This window comes from Meles meles, chromosome 8 (assembly GCF_922984935.1).
Source record: "Meles meles chromosome 8, mMelMel3.1 paternal haplotype, whole genome shotgun sequence".
Lineage (NCBI taxonomy): Eukaryota > Metazoa > Chordata > Mammalia > Carnivora > Mustelidae > Meles > Meles meles.
In genome coordinates, this window is record NC_060073.1 from 105,569,304 (window position 1) to 105,586,522 (window position 17,219).

The following is a 17,219-nucleotide window of genomic DNA, read 5'->3' on the forward strand; positions in this document are numbered from 1 at the left end:
GCCTGTGAACATTAGCAAGTCTGAAATCGGCAGGGTGAACTGGCAGGTTGGAGACCCAGGAAAAAGCTGATGTTGCAGCTTGAGTCCAAAGGCAGTCTAGAGGCAGAAAGCTCCCTCTTCCTCAGAGGACCTCATGTTGTTTTTTTCCTGTAAGTCCGTCAACTGATTGGATGAGGCTCACCAACACACACAATGGAGGATAACCTGCTTTACTTAAGGTCTGTGGATTTAAATGTTAATCTCAACTAAAAAGAATATATTCACGACAACATCCAGATGCATTTGGCCAAACATCTGGGTACTGTGGACTCAGTCAAGTTGACACATAAAAATTAACCATTACGCAGGATGAGTTTGGCCTCCATAGAATGAGCTGGAACTCCTGCCTCTTCAATTTTCTGGAAAAGTTTGTATAGAATTAATATTATTTCTTCCTTAGATGTTCGGTAGATTTCACTAATGAAGTCTTCTTGGTCTAGAGTTTTCTTTGTGGCAAGGTTTTAAACAATAAATTCAATTTATTTAATAGTCAGCAGCCTATTTATGTTACCTGTTTCGTCTTCGGTGAGTGTAGTGCCTTCTCCCCTGTCCTCAAGTTCTATCCACCCTTTCCTTCAAGGCCCATGTGAAGTTGCTGCGTGTACTATGGGGGTTAATCACATTTGTTTTTCTGTTGTTCAACCTTCTGCATATTTGGCCACTCTGCTGTAATTGCAAGCCCCCTGAAAGCAAAAACCATTTTTTGTTTGTTTGTTTGCTTACTTGTTTTTTGTTTTGTTTTGTTTTGTTTTGTTTTTTTTTGGTCTACCCTGGAGCTCTTAGCACAGAGCTGGTCTGTGACAGACAGGAGTGATGAGAAAAGCACTCGCGGAAGGAGTGCCTAAGTGATTAAAAACAGAACTTGTAAGCCAGGAAACCAGAATGATCCCTGTCGGCACCGGCACTAGGTAGCTCTTCAGAGTGTTGGAGTTGGACAGTCCTGGCTGCTCATTCGGGCTCCCTCCCTCACTTGCTGTGCAATTTGGGCAAATAACTTAACCTCTCTGAGACTCTGTAGCCTCACCTGTAAAATGAGGACAACATCTCTCTTGTCTACTTTGTGGAGCTGTTGTAAGGATTAAGTGAGATAACACATGGAAAATGCTGAGGTGATTTCTAGAGGCTCGTCAGGGCTCATTAGACATTAGCTGTTAATGCTTTTCTCACCCTGAACCATACCTCCCCTTCCTGGAACATTGTCAGGCGCACGTGGGACCAGAGGGCCAGCCGGCTGGTCAGCAGCTAGTGATGGGCAACATCACCATCTGCTTGTGAGCCTGCGGTGCTGAGTGCACGGAGGGCAGGAGGCACCCTCCAGCAGGGACAGCAAACCAGTAGCCAAAAGCTTGAGGCCGAGCGTGCATGGCACGTGGCAGGCTGCTAACCACGAATGGCCTTTCCGTGGCGGCCAAGCGCATAAATAGTGCTGTGGTCAGCTGGCGAGGTTTCTGGGTGCCGAGAGGGAGAAGGGGGCCCGTTGGGGCTTCTCACAGCTCTGGCCTCGGCTCTGAGCTGGAGGAGCACAGGGTCCCGGGTGGGGACCAGGCCCTGCTACCGGCTCCCTCAGCCCACATCCGGGCGTGCCAAACCACAGCCACCTTTTGGCTGCAGGCTGCTGCTTGGCAGCGGGGGAGGGAGGCTGTCGAGCAGTGCCCCTCCCTCCCCCCTCCCCTGGCCTGGGGCTCAGCCCTGGCTTCCTCCCGGCAGCAGCTTGTGGAAATCTGGGTCCCGCCCCACAGCCTCTAAGCTACCATCCGTCGCCCACACCTGTCTTTGAAGGCTTCTGCTTCTGTCCTCTGTTTTCTGAACTGACCACCTCATCGGAGACCAATCAGTCACTCTCTGCCATCCTTGGTGTTTTTCTCCAACAGAAGTGAGTCAGAGGACCATTTCTCGCCCCCCTTGTTTCTCTCTCTCTCTCTCTCTTTTTTATTTATTCCCTAACATCCTCTCGAAAGACAGTGGGAGCTAATGCCCCCACCGGCTGTGAAAACAGGTAGCACTTGCTTGAGGGATCATAGCAGGGCAACTGAGGCAAAGGACGTGAAGAAACAAGGCAGCCTCTGAGGGCATCCCAGAAAAGAGGGACAGCAACTCTTTCAGCCCAAATACTCTTTATTTCTTTTCTCTCTCAGCTGACAGGGAGCCTAGCATATTCATGAAGGGGCCTGCAGGGAAGACCTGGGGTAGGAAGTAAGGGGCTGGCTCTGGGCCAGGGTCTGCGAATGGGGCAGAGTTACCCCGTCCATCCCCACAAAGGGGTGCCAAAGAGCGATCTGGAAAAATAGAGAGGTAGACGGAATAGTTAGGGACAGGGGCATGTTTATGTTTTGCCCAGGGAAGGGGGGAAGGGAAGGGAGCAGGGACATCTCCCGCAGGGTAGGAAGGAACAGGTGACAGTGGGAGCGAATGACAGGAGTAAGTGCCCGGACCAGAGGACAGTCTGGGTGTGAGCACGGGACGTCTCACAGGATAATGAGGCAGAGATAGTCTAGGACTGGGTGCAAGCACAGGAGGGAGGATGGAGGAAGCTGGGGACAAGGGTGCACGGTGTGAGTTCTCCACAAGGCAGAGGAACAATTCTCTTCTGGGGTCCAGGATTTGCCCAGGGCACAGGGAGTAGCAGGCCCTGGAGAAACCAGACCTGGGCGTGGAGGAGGCTGTGTCCTCAGGAGCCGTCAGATGCCTCTCTGATTCAGGCCAGAATACAGGTCCTGCTGGCCTTTCCGGATGGGCTGGGGTGGAAGAGAGAGGTTGTGGTCATCAGGGTGGGAGGAAATAGTTCCCAAGAACGGAGGGCCCCCTGGAGATCTAGCTTTAGAGTCCCAGAGAGGACCTGGCCCTAGGAGTCAGGAGGCAGGCTCGAATTCTAACCTGGGCCCCCACTGGGGCCAGATTTGAACCTGTCACTTTCTGGGAACCTCAACCTTCCCATCTCAAAAATGGGAATCTCAAGACCCCATCAAATGCCCCGAGGCATTTGTCAGGATGAAATGAAGTCACTTATATGAAAGTGGCTATCACACGCTCAGTCAATATCTGCGAGTTTGTTCAGGTGTGCACGTCCTGATACGTAACAACTGGTAGGGCACACACACACACACACACCATCCCGCCTAGACAATCCCGGAGGTTCGCTGCCATGCCAGGCATTAACTCTTTAGTTGTCAAATCGAGAGGCAGTCTAATGGGGGAGAGGCTGTGATGTCTGGCTGTGTGTGTGTTGGGAGAGGGGGCAGGAAGCCAGGGGCTATTTACCAATGCAGAACTTTAATATTTTTACAACCCGTGTGTCTGCACCAGTGCATGGAGGGGAGGACCTCAGTCCTGAATTGACCATGTTAGAGTGTGTGGATATGGTATTCCCCATGCTGTATCCCCGCTAGTGGATAAGCCCCAGAAAGAGGGTGTCACCCCCCGCCCCCCGCAACATGCCTTGGTTGTAGAAGCCATGCAGCCTTGGACACCGCCCTGCTCTGCTTGGAAGGAGGCAGACGCAGGCACAGCGTAGCTTGTCTGGGAGCCCTGAGCGAGGGGCTTCCAGGTGTCCGGCCGGCCAGATAGACTGTCCCACGGGTCCCCTTCTCCCCTAGAAAGATCCCCTCCCCCTCTCTATCCCTTGGTACCTCGTAGTCTGGATTGGGAACAGGTGGTGGCTTCTCCTTGTTTTGTCCTGCAGAGGATGGAGGGGAAATGATTAGTTCCCACAAGGGAACACCCATCTGGTGGCCACAAGATCCTGATTCAGGCGGGACGAAGAGCAACTCCTTCGTTCTCTCCTCTAGGCCTCCCTTTCTCCCATCTTGGCCACTCCGTCTCCTGTTTCCTTTAATCCCATCTCTAACCACTTCCATACCCTTTTTATCATTTCATGACTTTCCTCAGCTCAAAGTCCTTCTATGTGTCCTTTATCTATGGGTAAGGGAAGGGAATAGGCAGAAACTAAGATCCCAGAGTCTCTCTCCCCACAGACTGGGTTGGGTGGGGGGGGAGGTGTGGAATCAGAATCTCATCACTCCAGAACACCCACAGCCATCTTGTTAATGTACTTCTTGTATCTCTCTAGGGCAGGATAGAGAGAAGCAATCTGAGATGTGATCCCCTTGGTCCAGAGGTGGGCCACACAGGAAATGTTCTATAGGAGCTGTCTTGAGCTGGCTGTGGACTCGCCACCCATCCTGGCCCAGGCTGGACATCCCCTTTGGCGAGATTCTCTTTCAGTTTAACTCTTACCCCTAGTCCTGCCGCCAGCACCTTTTGCTCTCATCACGGCTGTGGCATTGGCCTTTCTCTTCTTGCTCCAGTAATAGACCAGCAGCAGCAAGCCCAGAGTGATGCAGATGTCAGCGACGATGACGGCAACCACCGCCATCACATCCACCTCTACGCAGTTCTTACACACTGCGGGGGACGGAGATACGGGGGAGAGGACGAGAAATCATCGAGGAAAGAAGACACAAGGACGGTAGAGACCAGCAAGGAACAAATAAAGGCGATTCTCCCTTCACTACTCACATGCTTGCCACGGCCAGAGCTGGACCTTTCAAGGTTCGTAACACCAAGCAAAGAGTAAAGGGTATGGGGAGAGGCTCTGGAGTCAGACAGTCCAGGGTTCGAGTCCCAGCTCCTTCAGGCACTAGCTGTGAGAAGTGTTTACAACTCACAAAGCTTCTGTTTCCCCTTGTATAAAATAGGAATAAAATAGGGGCGCCTGGGTTTGCTTAAATGTCTGCCTTCAGCTCAGGTCATGATCCCGGGATCTATCCAGGATCATGATCCCTGGGATAGAGCCTGCTTCCCCCTCTCCCTGCCCTGTGCTCATGCTCCCTCGCTCTCAAATAAGTAAGAAAGTAAATAAATAAATAAATAAAATCTTAAAAAAAATGGGAATCAAATAGTACTTAAATCATGGTTGTTGAGAGGATTACATGAAAAAAAATCCCTGGCACGCGTTTAGTATAGTACTTGATACTAATGTTAGTTATCATTATTATGCCTTAGTTTAGGACGCTATCATAGCAGCTTTGTAAATCCTTCTGCAGAACTGATCTCTGGATAAAGCACCAGATAAACCCATATTGACGTGCCATAATTCTGGGTTCAGTATAATGCAAATGACACAATCCTGTCTCTTGGAAAGTTTTCATTTTAGATCGAGTGCGGTCTGGCCTTTCCCAGACAACTCCAAATTGGTGTTTGATCCATATTTCAGAAAACACTGATGCTGTGAGGCCCCTGAGAGTCTCAGGATCGAGTATAAGAAAAGCACAAAGGTGCCAGGGGACTGTGAGGTACGGTAGGGGAAATGATTGAGAATGTCCTCTTGAAATGGCCTTTTCTAGGGTGTCCCATGGTGCTTGCTCTGGGGACCTATATTACCTCTTGCTTTCAGGTAGAGAGAGTTCTTCTTCGAGTTTTCTGAAAAGCAGGTATAAGAACCACTGTCCTCCACTTCTGAAAATGTAGGCATAATGTACTGTAATTCATTAGCTTCTTGTAATGCTACACCATCTTTTTCCCATTTTGCAGATTTAGATTCAACCTCCTCAGGGCATGTCAGCACGACCATAGTTCCAGAGATGGAGACTTTATAACCTGGGAATTGGGAGAGAAGAAAAGAGAAATTGGAGAGAGAAACTAGTAAAATTTTGGCAAAGGCAGGTTAGGAACAGAAGAACCAACCAGACGCAGAAAGTCATCTGTCATCCAGGTCTGAGATAGTCTTGTCAAAGGGGAGCTCTACTGGCTAGGACGTATGAAAGAGGAGATCTGAAGGAGAAGGGGAACCAGAGAACCTTTGGAAGGTGACTTCAGAGTTTAGGCATGGACATGGGGGCTTGGGAAGGGGAGCAGGGAAGTAAAGGAAAGCCTAGAAAAGTCCGTTTGAGAATATTTCCCAAATAGGAATTAGAAGGACCTCAGTTCTTGGGGATAATCTCTCCCAACCAATTCCTTCTCCTTCGTTCACTCAACAGCATCCCCAGGGCCTACATGAAAGACAGAGAAACTTCGATTTCTCTGGAGGTGAACCTGTTGATTCACCTGAACGTGAAAAAAGGAAAGCACTGTAAGAAAATAACCTCGGCTTAAGTTTAAATTGTAGATAAAAATTTTCAAGTGGGACTAGACATTATCCCCAAGAACCTCCCAAGAAGGCCCATCCTTTAGGGAGCCCCAAGCCTTGAAGGTGAGGTATGCTCGTTGAGGCTGTTGAGTTTCATCACGTCGAATGTGCACCGGCATGTGCCCCAGCTTCCCGATCCGCTGAAGCTCAGAAAGTCTTAGAAGCCTGAAGCTGGAAAATTCTAGAAGTCTTCAAGCTCAGCCTCTTACATGAGCAAGAACTGTATTCTGGGTAGACATGAAAGGGTCTTCTCAGAGATAAAGACCTTCACTCATCTTTGCAAGATCCTTGAACCACTGATTCTTGGCCTTACCTATTTTTCACCATTCAGAAATTCTCTTTTATAATCAACAGAATCCCTCATAGTGGAAATCAAACACCCTTCTCCTTATCTTATACCACTTTTCTTTTACTGCCCTTGAATTAGGTAAAGGACCGTACTCATTTGAAGGGAATGGCTCTTCCAATAAAAACTGGCTTACGTTGAACCATCTTCTACGTATAATCAACTCTCGATTATTTTTGTTAGAGGGAGGCACTTTTGGTGTGGACAACTGAAATCTGCTAATATAATTTAGGGACCCAGGCACATTCCCCAGAGCAGGCAATGTTGTCCTGGGAGGTGCGGCTGGGGTGCATCCTTGTTTTCTGGAAGACTTGTGCCCAGGACACAGGGTGGCACTAGGCTATGCTCAAGCCTGGATGTGGCAGCTGGAAGACAGGAGAGGTGGTGATGCTCGGAGACAGTCCTCTCCCGGCTGGGAGCTTTTCCATACAGAATGCTGTTGTGAACAGAGCACTGGACTGCACCAGAAGCCCAGTGTTTGAATCCCAGATCTGCCCTAGGCTGTGTGTCTGAAGACAAGTCACTGAATTTCTCTGAGCCTCAGTTTATTCATCTGGGACATGGAGATGAAACACCTACCTCACAGGTTATTTGCAAGTATGAGATGGATTATGCTGGCAAAACTTAGCAGATAGCAGATGCTTAAAGAAAAATGTCAGTTACTTTCTTGAGTTGAGTATAAGGACATAGGTAGTTGATATTATTTTGACTTAGAAATAATTTAGAAATAATTTTCAATACTGCTATTTCTTGGTGATGTTAAAGAAGCCAGAAATAGGGCACCTGAGTGGCTCAGTGGGTTAAGCCGCTGCCTTCGGCTCAGGTCATGATCTCAGGGTCCTGGGATCGAGTCCCACATCGGGCTCTCTGCTCAGCAGGGAGCCTGCTTCCCTCTCTCTCTCTCTGCCTGCTTCTCTGCTACTTGTGATCTCTCTCTGTCAAATAAATAAATAAAATCTTAAAAAAAAAGAAGCCAGAAATAATAAATAAAACCGTTTAAAAGTAAATAGACGGGGCGCTTGGGTGGCTCAGTGGGTTAAAGCCTCTGCCTTCGGCTCAGGTCATGATCCCAGGGTGGGGAGCTTGCTTCCTCCTCTCTCTCTCTGCCTGCCTCTCTGCCTGCTTGTGATCTCTGTCTGTCAAATAAATAAATAAAATCTTTTAAAAAAATAAATAGACATTTCACTCTGCTTAGTGTGTTTGTTTGAAAAAGAAATGCAAAGAATGCAAAGAAAATTGCTCAGGAGTTTTAACAGCACAGAATTTGGTAGTGAAGCTTAGACATACATGTTCAGACGAGGGCCTGGATGTCTGTGCCTAGCACTGGTTCAAAAGCTCACAAAGACTTGATACACATCCAGAGACAGAGTTTCACGATGGTTAAGAAAATGAACTTCAGGGGCACCTGGGTGGCTCAGTGGCTTAAAGCCTCTGTCTTCAGCTCAGTTCATGATCCCAGGGTCCTGGGATCGAGCCCTGTGTTGGGCTCTCTGCTCAGTGGGGAGCCTGCTTCCCCCCCCTTCCCCCCCCGCCCCGCCTGCCTCTCTGCCTACTTGTGATCTCTCTCTCTTTGTGTCAAATAAATTAAAAAAAAAAAAAAAAAGAAAATGAACTTCAGTATCAACTAAATCTGCATTTATATTTATCTCGGTGTTTGGACTATTTTCTAAACCTTGGTTTCCTTGTCTGTAATATAGGGACATTAGGAGAATTAAATGAGAAATTTCAGGTAAAATATTCAGGGCAATAAATACCTAGAATATGCATGCTTAATACTGCTTATTACCTAGCTGGCATGCTTCCCATGATAATAACGAAAATTCACCCATTGCTTCTATATGTCAGATCATGTTCTTTTTTTTTTTTCAAGATTTTAATTTATTTATTTGTCTCAGAGAGAGAGAGAGAGAGAGAGAGCCAGAGCGAGCACAGGCAGACAGAGTGGCAGGCAGAGACAGAGAGAGAAGCAGGCTCCCCGCCGAGCACGGAGCCTGATGTGGGACTCGATCCCAGGACGCTGGGATCATGACCTGAGCCAAAGGCAGCCACTTAACCAACTGAGCCACCCAGGCGTCCCTGTCAGATCGTGTTCTAAGTGAATCACTTACTCCATCCTGAACACAATCTTATAAGCTAGGTGTCATTATCATTTCCATTTTATACACAGTGATGTTATAGCACAGAAGAGTGAAGGAAATTATTCAGATACTCAAAGAGTAAGAAGTTGATCCAGGATTCAAGTGCGGCTGTCTGGCTTCTTAACCTTACACTACACAGCCTTAGCTCCTCTGCCTAAAATATCCTTCTTTCTAAAATACAAGTTCATCCTTTATTATTATTATTATGATTTAGTGAGAGATAGAGAGAGAGAGTGCATGTGAGCGGGGAGGGACCCTGATATAGGCCTCGATCTCATGACCCTGGAGTCGTGGTCCGAGCTGAAATCAAGAGTCAGACACTTAACTGACTGAGCCACCCCAGCATCCCAAAGCTTATCCTTTAACACTCGGCTCAAGAATCACCTCTGGGGAGGCTTCCCCTGCCCTCCTCTGTAGAGCTGTCCACTGCTATTTTTATAGCTTGTTTTACCCATGTCGCAGCAGGCAACACACTGTGTTATCGGTTATTTGTCTCCCGCACAAGACCATCAGCTTCTTGAAGAAAGGGAATTAGTGATCACTTACTCATTCAAAAAATGTTTTCTGGGCACCTACTATGTGCCAGGCCCTGGGCCAGGTAAATAAGACGCCATCTGTGCCTTCAATGAACTCGTGATTTGCATGAAAATTCAGCGGTGGCTCCCAGCCACACCCACGTATGTTTTCTTCCCTGAACGCATGCTCAGGGACCCATGATAGAGACAGACATAGGCACATTTCATACAGATCCTACCGATAGACAATTATATTTTTCCTCTGGTAGTTCTGGTTCTCAGTGCTTATTACTATGATTGTCCTCCATACCATTTTGTTCCACATTTGATAAAGGATGGTGTATAGTGAAAATCCTCTTACCCGAACGTTCCTCCATATCTGAAAAGGAAAGGATAAGCCGCCATTAGCTACACTGTGTCAGCTCCTGAGCCCAGACCCTGTTCCCTTGGCTTAGGACCTCCTGAAACTAAGGCAACATTGTGCGTCAACTCTCTTCTAATAAAAAGAGAGAAAGAAAAAGAAAAAAGACTGCATTGCGGCACGGGATCAGCCTGTCAGCAACGTTTACGACACGTGAAATGATTACAGACAAGTTGATATTAACTTTCAAATTCTCTTACAGTAATTTTTTTTAAGTTTTTTTTTTTTAAAGATTTTATTTATTTGACAGACAGAGATCACAAGCAGGCAGAGAGGCAGGCAGACAGAGAGGGGGGGATGCAAACTCCTGGCTGAGCAGAGAGCCCGATGTGGGGCTCGATCCCAGGACTCTGGGATCACGACCTGAGCCGAAGGTAGAGGCTTTAACCCACTGAGCCACCCAGGCACCCCCAAATTCCCTCACAGTATTAAAATGTGATTTTCTGGGGAGCCTGGCTGGCTCGGTTGACAGAATGTGGGACTCTTGATCTTGGGGCTGTAAGTTTGAGCCCTATATTGGGTGTGGAGATTTCTTTAAAAAAAAAAAATCTTGGAGTGCCTGTGTGGCTCAGTGGGTAAGCCTCTGCCTTTGGCTCGGGTCTTGATCTCAGGGTCCTGGGATCGAGTCCCGCATCGGACTCTCTGCTCAGCAGAGAGCCTGCTTCCTCCTCTCTCTGCCTGCTTCTCTGCCTACTTGTGATTTCTCTCTATCAAATAAATAAATAAAATCTTAAGAAAAAATCTTTAAAAATTAAAAAAATAAAATGCAATTTTCTAAATTAACAAAAAAGAGGAAAACAATGGATCTTCTAATTCCTCCCAGCTGTATAGGAAAAGGCATTTGGGGCCCTACACCCTACTTTAAACAAGTAATGGCAATTTACAAAAATGGATCCTAAGTGACTTTGCAATATCAATGATTACATCATACACCTTAAACTTACATTGTGTCATATGTCAATTACATCTCAATAAAGCCGGGGCAACAAGAAGACAGATATTGCATGTAAATCAATGCTGAAGAAAAATCAATTCTAACCAGCAGAAGCATGCAGAAGAGGTTAGCCTGAAGCACACGAGTGCTTTCGACATAAGGTAACATTAAAGCATGCTGCAGGATAAAAAGAGGGGAAAAAAGGAAAACGGATCCTAAAAACATTGCCAGTGGGGCAGTGTCACAGTGTGTAGACAGGCCCAGTGGCTGCTTTTAAACACAAAACTGGGTCACTCAGCTCAGAGGAGCTGATTGAGCAGAAAGGCTTCCAATGTTGGGACACTCCTGCCTCTACCTCTCTGATTGGGAAGCCTGTCCAGGCCAGGCATACTCACACTCGTGTGCACACACAAATGTACATGCACACACATCCAGAGCATTTGGACATGTGACTCTAAAAGGTGAACCCAGGGCTGCCTGGGTGGCTCAGTGGGTTAAAGCCTCTGCCTTCTGCTCAGGTCATGATCCCAGGGTCCTGGGATGGAGCCCTGCTTTGGGCTCTCTGCTCAGAGGAAGCTTGCTTCCCTTCCTCTCTCTCTGCCTGCCTCTCTGCCTGCTTGTGATCTCTGTCTGTCAAATAAATAAATAAAATCTTAAAAAAAAAAGGTGCACCCAAATGATGCCCCAGAGGCTTAGTTCCCACGTCCCCATGCATATGTTCATACCCTCTACAAAAGCCCACATCAAATACGAAATGCAAACAAATGGAACTTTTGGCACATTCAACTCAACAGTCTCGATTTTTTCCCTTTGAATGGTTAAGACTCGTATTTCCTGTGATCTCCATTGCTTATCCTCTTCTGGGCTGGAACTATCTCTAGACTGATCAGGAAAAGGCAAAAGAGAACGTGGTAGAAACTCCTTTTATGGGGGTCTGGGGAAGCTCTGTGTGTGTGTGTGTGTGTGTGTGTGTGCAGGGTGGTCTTAGAGAAAGCTCCGTTCATAAAAACAAAGAATGCCAGGTCGATTTCATAACAAGGAAAGAAAGCATATCTTACCTTCCTGCCCCCAAGCATCAACTAGAAAATTAAAAAAAAAAAAAAGAAAGAAAGAAAAAGAGTTAGTAAAGGTTGTGGGCCCCTGAAATTCCAAGCAGAGAAAGCGATGTGGTCTGGTCTCACCGTTTCTGAACATCTAGAGTCTTTCCCAACCATCCCCTGATCATACTATTCCTGTACCCCAGGTAAGTGACACGTACTGCTGGGTGCGGACCCGGGGTTCCCGATCAGCTGGGACGAAACAAAACAAAGAAGCATATAGCATTAAACATGAACACTCAGTATTTGACACACAGGAGTTAGAAAAAGTTGAGGCTACTTTTTGAGCCACTGGAGAAACAGCAAAAGAATTTGGCAGCCAAGCCTCCATTTTGAAAATCAGACTGCGGAAGAAAAACAAGCTCTCAGTTAGGCATACACGTTGAGATTCTCGCTCTGTCTCAGGCTCCGGCTGGCCTGATTGTTCAGTTTTTCCATTTGTTTTCTGCTTGACTCAGAGACGAAGATATTTGACGTTCCCCTTACTCATCAAGTAGAGCCTGTGTGTGGAAAAGCCTGGGCTCCTCACTCAGCAATAACTTGGGTTCGTTGTGATGGACCAGTTTCCTTGATATTGCCTCGAAGTTTTCCATATACCTGGACCTCCCTTTTACCAACAGCGTCTCCATGGAGTGAGACCCCTCTACCCGCCCAGCGCCCATCCATTTCCAGAGCAGAGGGGGCACATCTCTTGATGCCAAATCTTGAGGGGTGCTTGGGACTTTGATATCTGGTCTCTCTCTCTCCACCTTCCCCACCCCCTCCGCCCTGGGAAAGCATAATTGATGTTACAAGCCTCTAAGAAAACGCCTGACCGCTCCTTGCAGGGGTCACATCCTGCCCCTTGACAATCTCAGAATGTTTTCCTTGCACCAGTCGCGGACGGAGAAACCCAAGAGCTTCTTAGCAATGTGAGTTGTAAGACCCATCATTCCAGTCCTGCGGAGGCAGGATGCTGGGAGATGTGTGTGAGGCTTCCCGCCTGAGAGACGCACAGCCAGGCAGGAAGTGGAGACAGGGCGGCCCTGACTCTGAGAGAGGAGCCCCAGCGATGGGAGGGTCGCCTCGTCTAAGCTGCTGAAATAAAACCATCCCGAGCCATTTTACACCATGTAGCCACGTGTAGACAGACGGTGCTGTACCCCAGGTCAGCTTTTGCCCTTACTAGCTGTGTGGCTTTAAACAAGTTATTTACTTGTTACATATTTACTTGTTACATATGTAACAATTTACATAAGTAAATACATTATTTACTTGTTACATATTTACTTGTTACATCTTTGTGGGTCAGTTTCTTTGTCTGTGAAGTAGGGGATGGAACAGGGTTACCTTCCAAGATGGAGGTAAGAATTCAATTAGTTGACACATGCAAAGAATTTTTTCTTTATACAGTCTCTGGCACTTAATAAACGGCAACTTTTTTTTTTTTAATCTTATCTCCTATGGGATGTGGAATTGCTTTTGGTTATTTATCAGCTTATACCCTCTCTTGCTTCAAAAGGACTAAATTAATCCAAAGTTCTTGGCCATCAGAAAGGGACTGAGGGTTACGAGGTGTGTATAGTCTCAGGGATCAGGGATCAGGGATTCCCCTGCACGGTCTGAGTCCAACTATCTGCTCTCCTCACGAGGAGGGGTGGAGATTAGCTCTTCTAATCTCTTTTGTGTTAGTTCTTAAAGCCTGGGTGGTTCACTGATGAACAAGCTTGTTCTTGGAGGCAGAGAGACTTCTCTGCTTTCAGAAGCTACGATCCCAAATGTTTTTCTTTGCTCCTTGAAGACCCTCCCGTGCATCTCTCTCATTAGCCTGCAGGCTTAGATCCCAGAGCCCTAATGTCGCACAACGTCCTTCCATCTTCCGGTAAATGAGCCCCTGTGGGACCACTGGGCAGCACCACCGTCGGCTGCGAGCCTTCCCACAGTCTGGAGAAAAACAACCCTTTCTCCTTTCATCCTACTTACCTAATAAGAGACAGAGTCCCAGAATTCTCCAGAGGTTTCCCGGCTGCATCCTTCTCTCACTGGATGGACCCTTGCTCTACCGAAGATGGCGGAGGCCTGCGGCTTATTACTTCTGAAAAAGAAACCAGAGGACTTTCCCAAAACCCCTGCTGAAGGTGAGGACCCTGAGGTCATTGTTCCCAACGCCGGGATGAAAAAGGGGACCTGTGAGAGGGAGACTCACCATTTTCCGAAGCAAGCACCTAAGGCTGGGTGGGGAGGCGAGGTTCTGAACCCCACACAGGAAGTGTGGGGGGGCCTCTGGGCCTGTAGGGTTCTACGTCACTTGGAAACGTTCGAGGCCGAGGCAGCCACCTGGGTTGGCTGGGGAGCGATGGGCCCCATATCTTCCCATAGCACAAGCGACGGGGCTGTGGCAAAACCTGGAGGGAGGATGAGAAATACCTGCAGTTTCACTGTGCGGGGCTTGCATGGTGATAATGCCATGACTGGGACTCCCTTCGCCAATACCCTGCCCCCCAAATAAATTGTGACAAGGGGGCGGAGCACTGAATATTTGCTTTTTCTTTTCTTTTTTATTTATTCATTTCAGAGACAGACACAGAATGCATAAGCAGGGGAGGGACAGAGGGAGAAGCAGACTCCCCACCGGCCAGGAATCCCCGACATGGGACTCAGTTCCAGGACCCTGAGGTCATGACCTGAGCCGAAGGCAGACGCTCAACCATCTGAGCCACCCAGGCACCTGGATATTTGTTTGTTTGTTTGTTTTTCTAAAGATTTTATTTTATTTTATTTTTAAAGATTTTATTTATTTATTTGAGAGAGTGAAAGGGTGTGAGAAGGCGAGCCTGAGCAGGGGAGAGATGCAAAGGGAGAGGGAGAAACAGACTCTCCGCTGAGCAGGGAGCCCAGAATCCTGTGGCTCTAAATCAGGACGCCAGATCCAGACCTGAGCCAAAGGTAGATGCTTAACTGACTGAGCCACCCACGTGCCCCTAAAGATCTTATTTTTAAGTAATCTCCACACACAACGTGGGGCTCGAACATACAGCCCTGATATCGATTTGCCTGCTCCAAGGACTGAGCCAGACGGGCGCCCCCTGGCTTTCTTTGTGGTGTGCGCATCATGGAATGGCAAGGTTGCGGATGTCTCATTAACAAAGCCTATTGACTTGAAAATACGCGTTGGCTTAAAACCATGAGATCCCCCCCCCTTTCTGGCCTATAATATTTACAAAAATATATATGCCTTTTTACAAAAATATTTTAAAACACAACATTCAGTGTTGGAAAGGGTAAAAGGTGACAGTCTCAAAATCCGGTGATTTCAGTGTATATTGATACAGCCTTTCTTTACTTTTTTTTTCCTAAGATTTTATTTCTTTATTTGACAGAGAGAGATCACAAGTAGGCAGAGAGGCAGGCTGAGAGAGGGAGGAAAGCAGGCTCCCCGCTGAGCAGAGAGCCCGATGCGGGGCTCGATGCCAGGACCCTGGGATCATGACCTGAGCCGAAGGCAGAGGTTTAACCCACTGAGCCACCCAGGTGCCCCTTCTTTCTTTATTTTTAAGCGTACATTAATCAAATGCTACTATATGCGAGGCACTGTGCTCAGGGCTTTGCCAGCAGATGTCATGTAATTCTCAAAACAACCCTCCAAGGTAGGTGTTGTCTTTATCCCCATCTTATACTTGAGCAAACTGTAGCTCCGACAGGTTACATAACTTGTTGTTGGGTGCAGAGCTGAGACTAGAAAACATTTTGGCAAAACTCACTTAGTAAATATATAAAATCTACGATGCTGTAGTTTTGTGTGGGCTAGTAATGGCAGGTGTAGCCAGACAGTCCTTGTGGACGTAAAATGGATAATTTCAGGAGACGGGTGTTATCATTATTTTTTGAGCCTTTCTCAGTTGAGTTTATTAACAAATATTCCCAGCGCTATAAGCCAACTTCTCTCTCTTTTTTTAGATTTTATTTATTTATTTGACAGAGAGAGAGAGATCACAAGTAGGCAGAGAGGCAGGCAGAGAGAGGGGGGGAAGCAGGGTCCCTGCTGAGCAGAGAGCCAGATGCGGGGCTCGGTCCCAGGACCCTAAGATCATGACCTGAGTTGAAGGCAGAGGCTTAACCCGCTGAGCCACCCAGGCGCCACTAATTTCTCATTATTTTAAGTACCCTCCCACTTTGCAAAATATTTTAAGATCTACTGGATCAGGTGCATTCCTACAGGTGCTGTGGGAATGATAAAGGGGTGACTAAACAGTTTGAGGGGCCGCGAAGTTCTCCTTGAAAACTGACACCCAAGTAGAAATCTGATGGCTGGAAGAGGAGTGAATCAGGTAGAGGGAGGACGGCTAATACATTTCAGGCAGAGCCAGGCTGTTTGAAGCCCAGGTTAGGAAGATAGGTGCTTTTGAGAAAGTACGAGTCCAGAAGGAAGCTAACGGAGAGAGTGAGGTAGGAAACTCCGCAAGCACCAGTCGGGAAGGGATTGTGAGCCATGTTAACAATTCTCGAGTGTTACTCTAAATGCAAAGGGAAACAATGGAGAGGTTTAGAACAGGAGAGCGATAGTATCAAATTCTTTAAATTAAAAATATCTGGGGCGCCTGGATCGCTCAGTTGTTAAGTGTTAAGTGTCTGCCTTTGGCTCAGGTCATGATCCCAGAATCCTGGGATCGAGCCCCGCATCAGGCTCCCTACTTGGTGGGAAGCTTGCTTCTCCCTCTCCCACTCCCCCTGCTTGTGTTCCCTCTCACTGTGTGTCTCTGTCAAATAAACAATAAAATCTTAAGAAAAAACCAAAACATTTAAGTGAACAAAGATTTTAATGACAGAAGGGCACAGAAGGGGATATAACGACCAGTCTCCTGCCCCTCCTCGCCTCAGCCCTGTTCCTCTCCGGAGAGAAAACCACTTTTAACTTTGTGAACTGATTTCTTCTGGTGGTTCCCTTCTTATCTCTGAACACACACTGTCACCGTTCGGGTTCTCTGGGAAACAAACTTTGAAGATTTGTGTGTAGGAGGCCCACCAAAGGGGTGCAGGGACAGCACCTGGAAGGGCAGGAAGCAGGATTGGGGCTGTGGGGTGGGAGGAAGGTGAACTAAGTCAGGGTAGCAGCAGAGAGCTTGGCCAATCGCATGGAGGGCTCTCAGGCTGGGATGACCTCCCAGGATGGTCCGGAATTGAGGCAACGGGCACATCATCTAGTCTTGGATATGAATCATTCCCAGGAAGGGGGTAAGGACTTGGGCGAGGCAGCAGCTTCTATTGAGAACTGCTGAGCTGTGAAAAGGGCTCTCAGCTGACTGAGAGCCCCCAGGGGACACAAGGCCCCAGAAGCAGTGAGTAGTCCTCAAGGGAGAACCTGGACAGCACCACGGGGCACCCATCCCTTGCCCTGCCCTGGCCCACTTGCTGTCCAATCATTTCACCCTATCCTTAAACATCCTCCGCAGGACCCTGCTTGATCTCCCCTCAGGGAAGCTTGTCTATAAATGGGAAGTTAATGGGGCTTGTTAGGGTTCCACTATACGGTGGTTCTGGAGCCCCATCTGGTAGTCCTCACCCTCCTTTATTACCCATTCCAGAGTGCTCCTGGCCTCAGCTAGCACTTCTGCTAACCTAGGGTAAG

At 47.7% G+C, this 17,219-nt stretch overlaps 1 protein-coding gene across 2 annotated transcripts; it reads right to left on the minus strand.

The window, feature by feature from the left end:
• Nucleotides 1-2,142: 2,142 nt before the first annotated feature.
• Nucleotides 2,143-13,910, minus strand: CD3E (CD3e molecule). Of its 2 annotated transcripts, XM_046015201.1 has the most exons (9): nt 13,800-13,910; nt 13,577-13,688; nt 11,576-11,596; nt 9,524-9,541; nt 5,419-5,634; nt 4,273-4,440; nt 3,666-3,712; nt 2,684-2,774; nt 2,143-2,315 (listed from the first exon to the last, which is right to left on the minus strand). In XM_046015201.1, the coding sequence occupies exons 2-8, from the start codon at nt 13,623-13,625 to the stop codon at nt 2,718-2,720; spliced, it is 576 nt and encodes a 191-aa protein (XP_045871157.1). In that variant the 5' UTR covers nt 13,626-13,688; nt 13,800-13,910; the 3' UTR covers nt 2,143-2,315; nt 2,684-2,717. The 2 variants fall into 2 exon arrangements, with proteins under 2 accessions (XP_045871157.1, XP_045871156.1); XM_046015200.1 differs by having other exon boundaries at nt 2,143-2,774.
• Between the last annotated feature and the right edge of the window lie 3,309 nt (nt 13,911-17,219).

Coding starts and splice junctions, on each gene's coding strand:
- CD3E (XM_046015201.1), bottom strand. CDS start 13,625: ATGCAGCCGGGAAACCTCTGGAGAATTCTGGGACTCTGTCTCTTATTA. Junction 11,597..13,576: donor GGGACTCTGTCTCTTATTAG/GTAAGTAGGATG, acceptor TTAATTTTCTAG/TTGATGCTTGGGGGCAGGAA. Junction 3,713..4,272: donor TGCTGGCGGCAGGACTAGGG/GTAAGAGTTAAA, acceptor CATCCTCTGCAG/GACAAAACAAGGAGAAGCCA.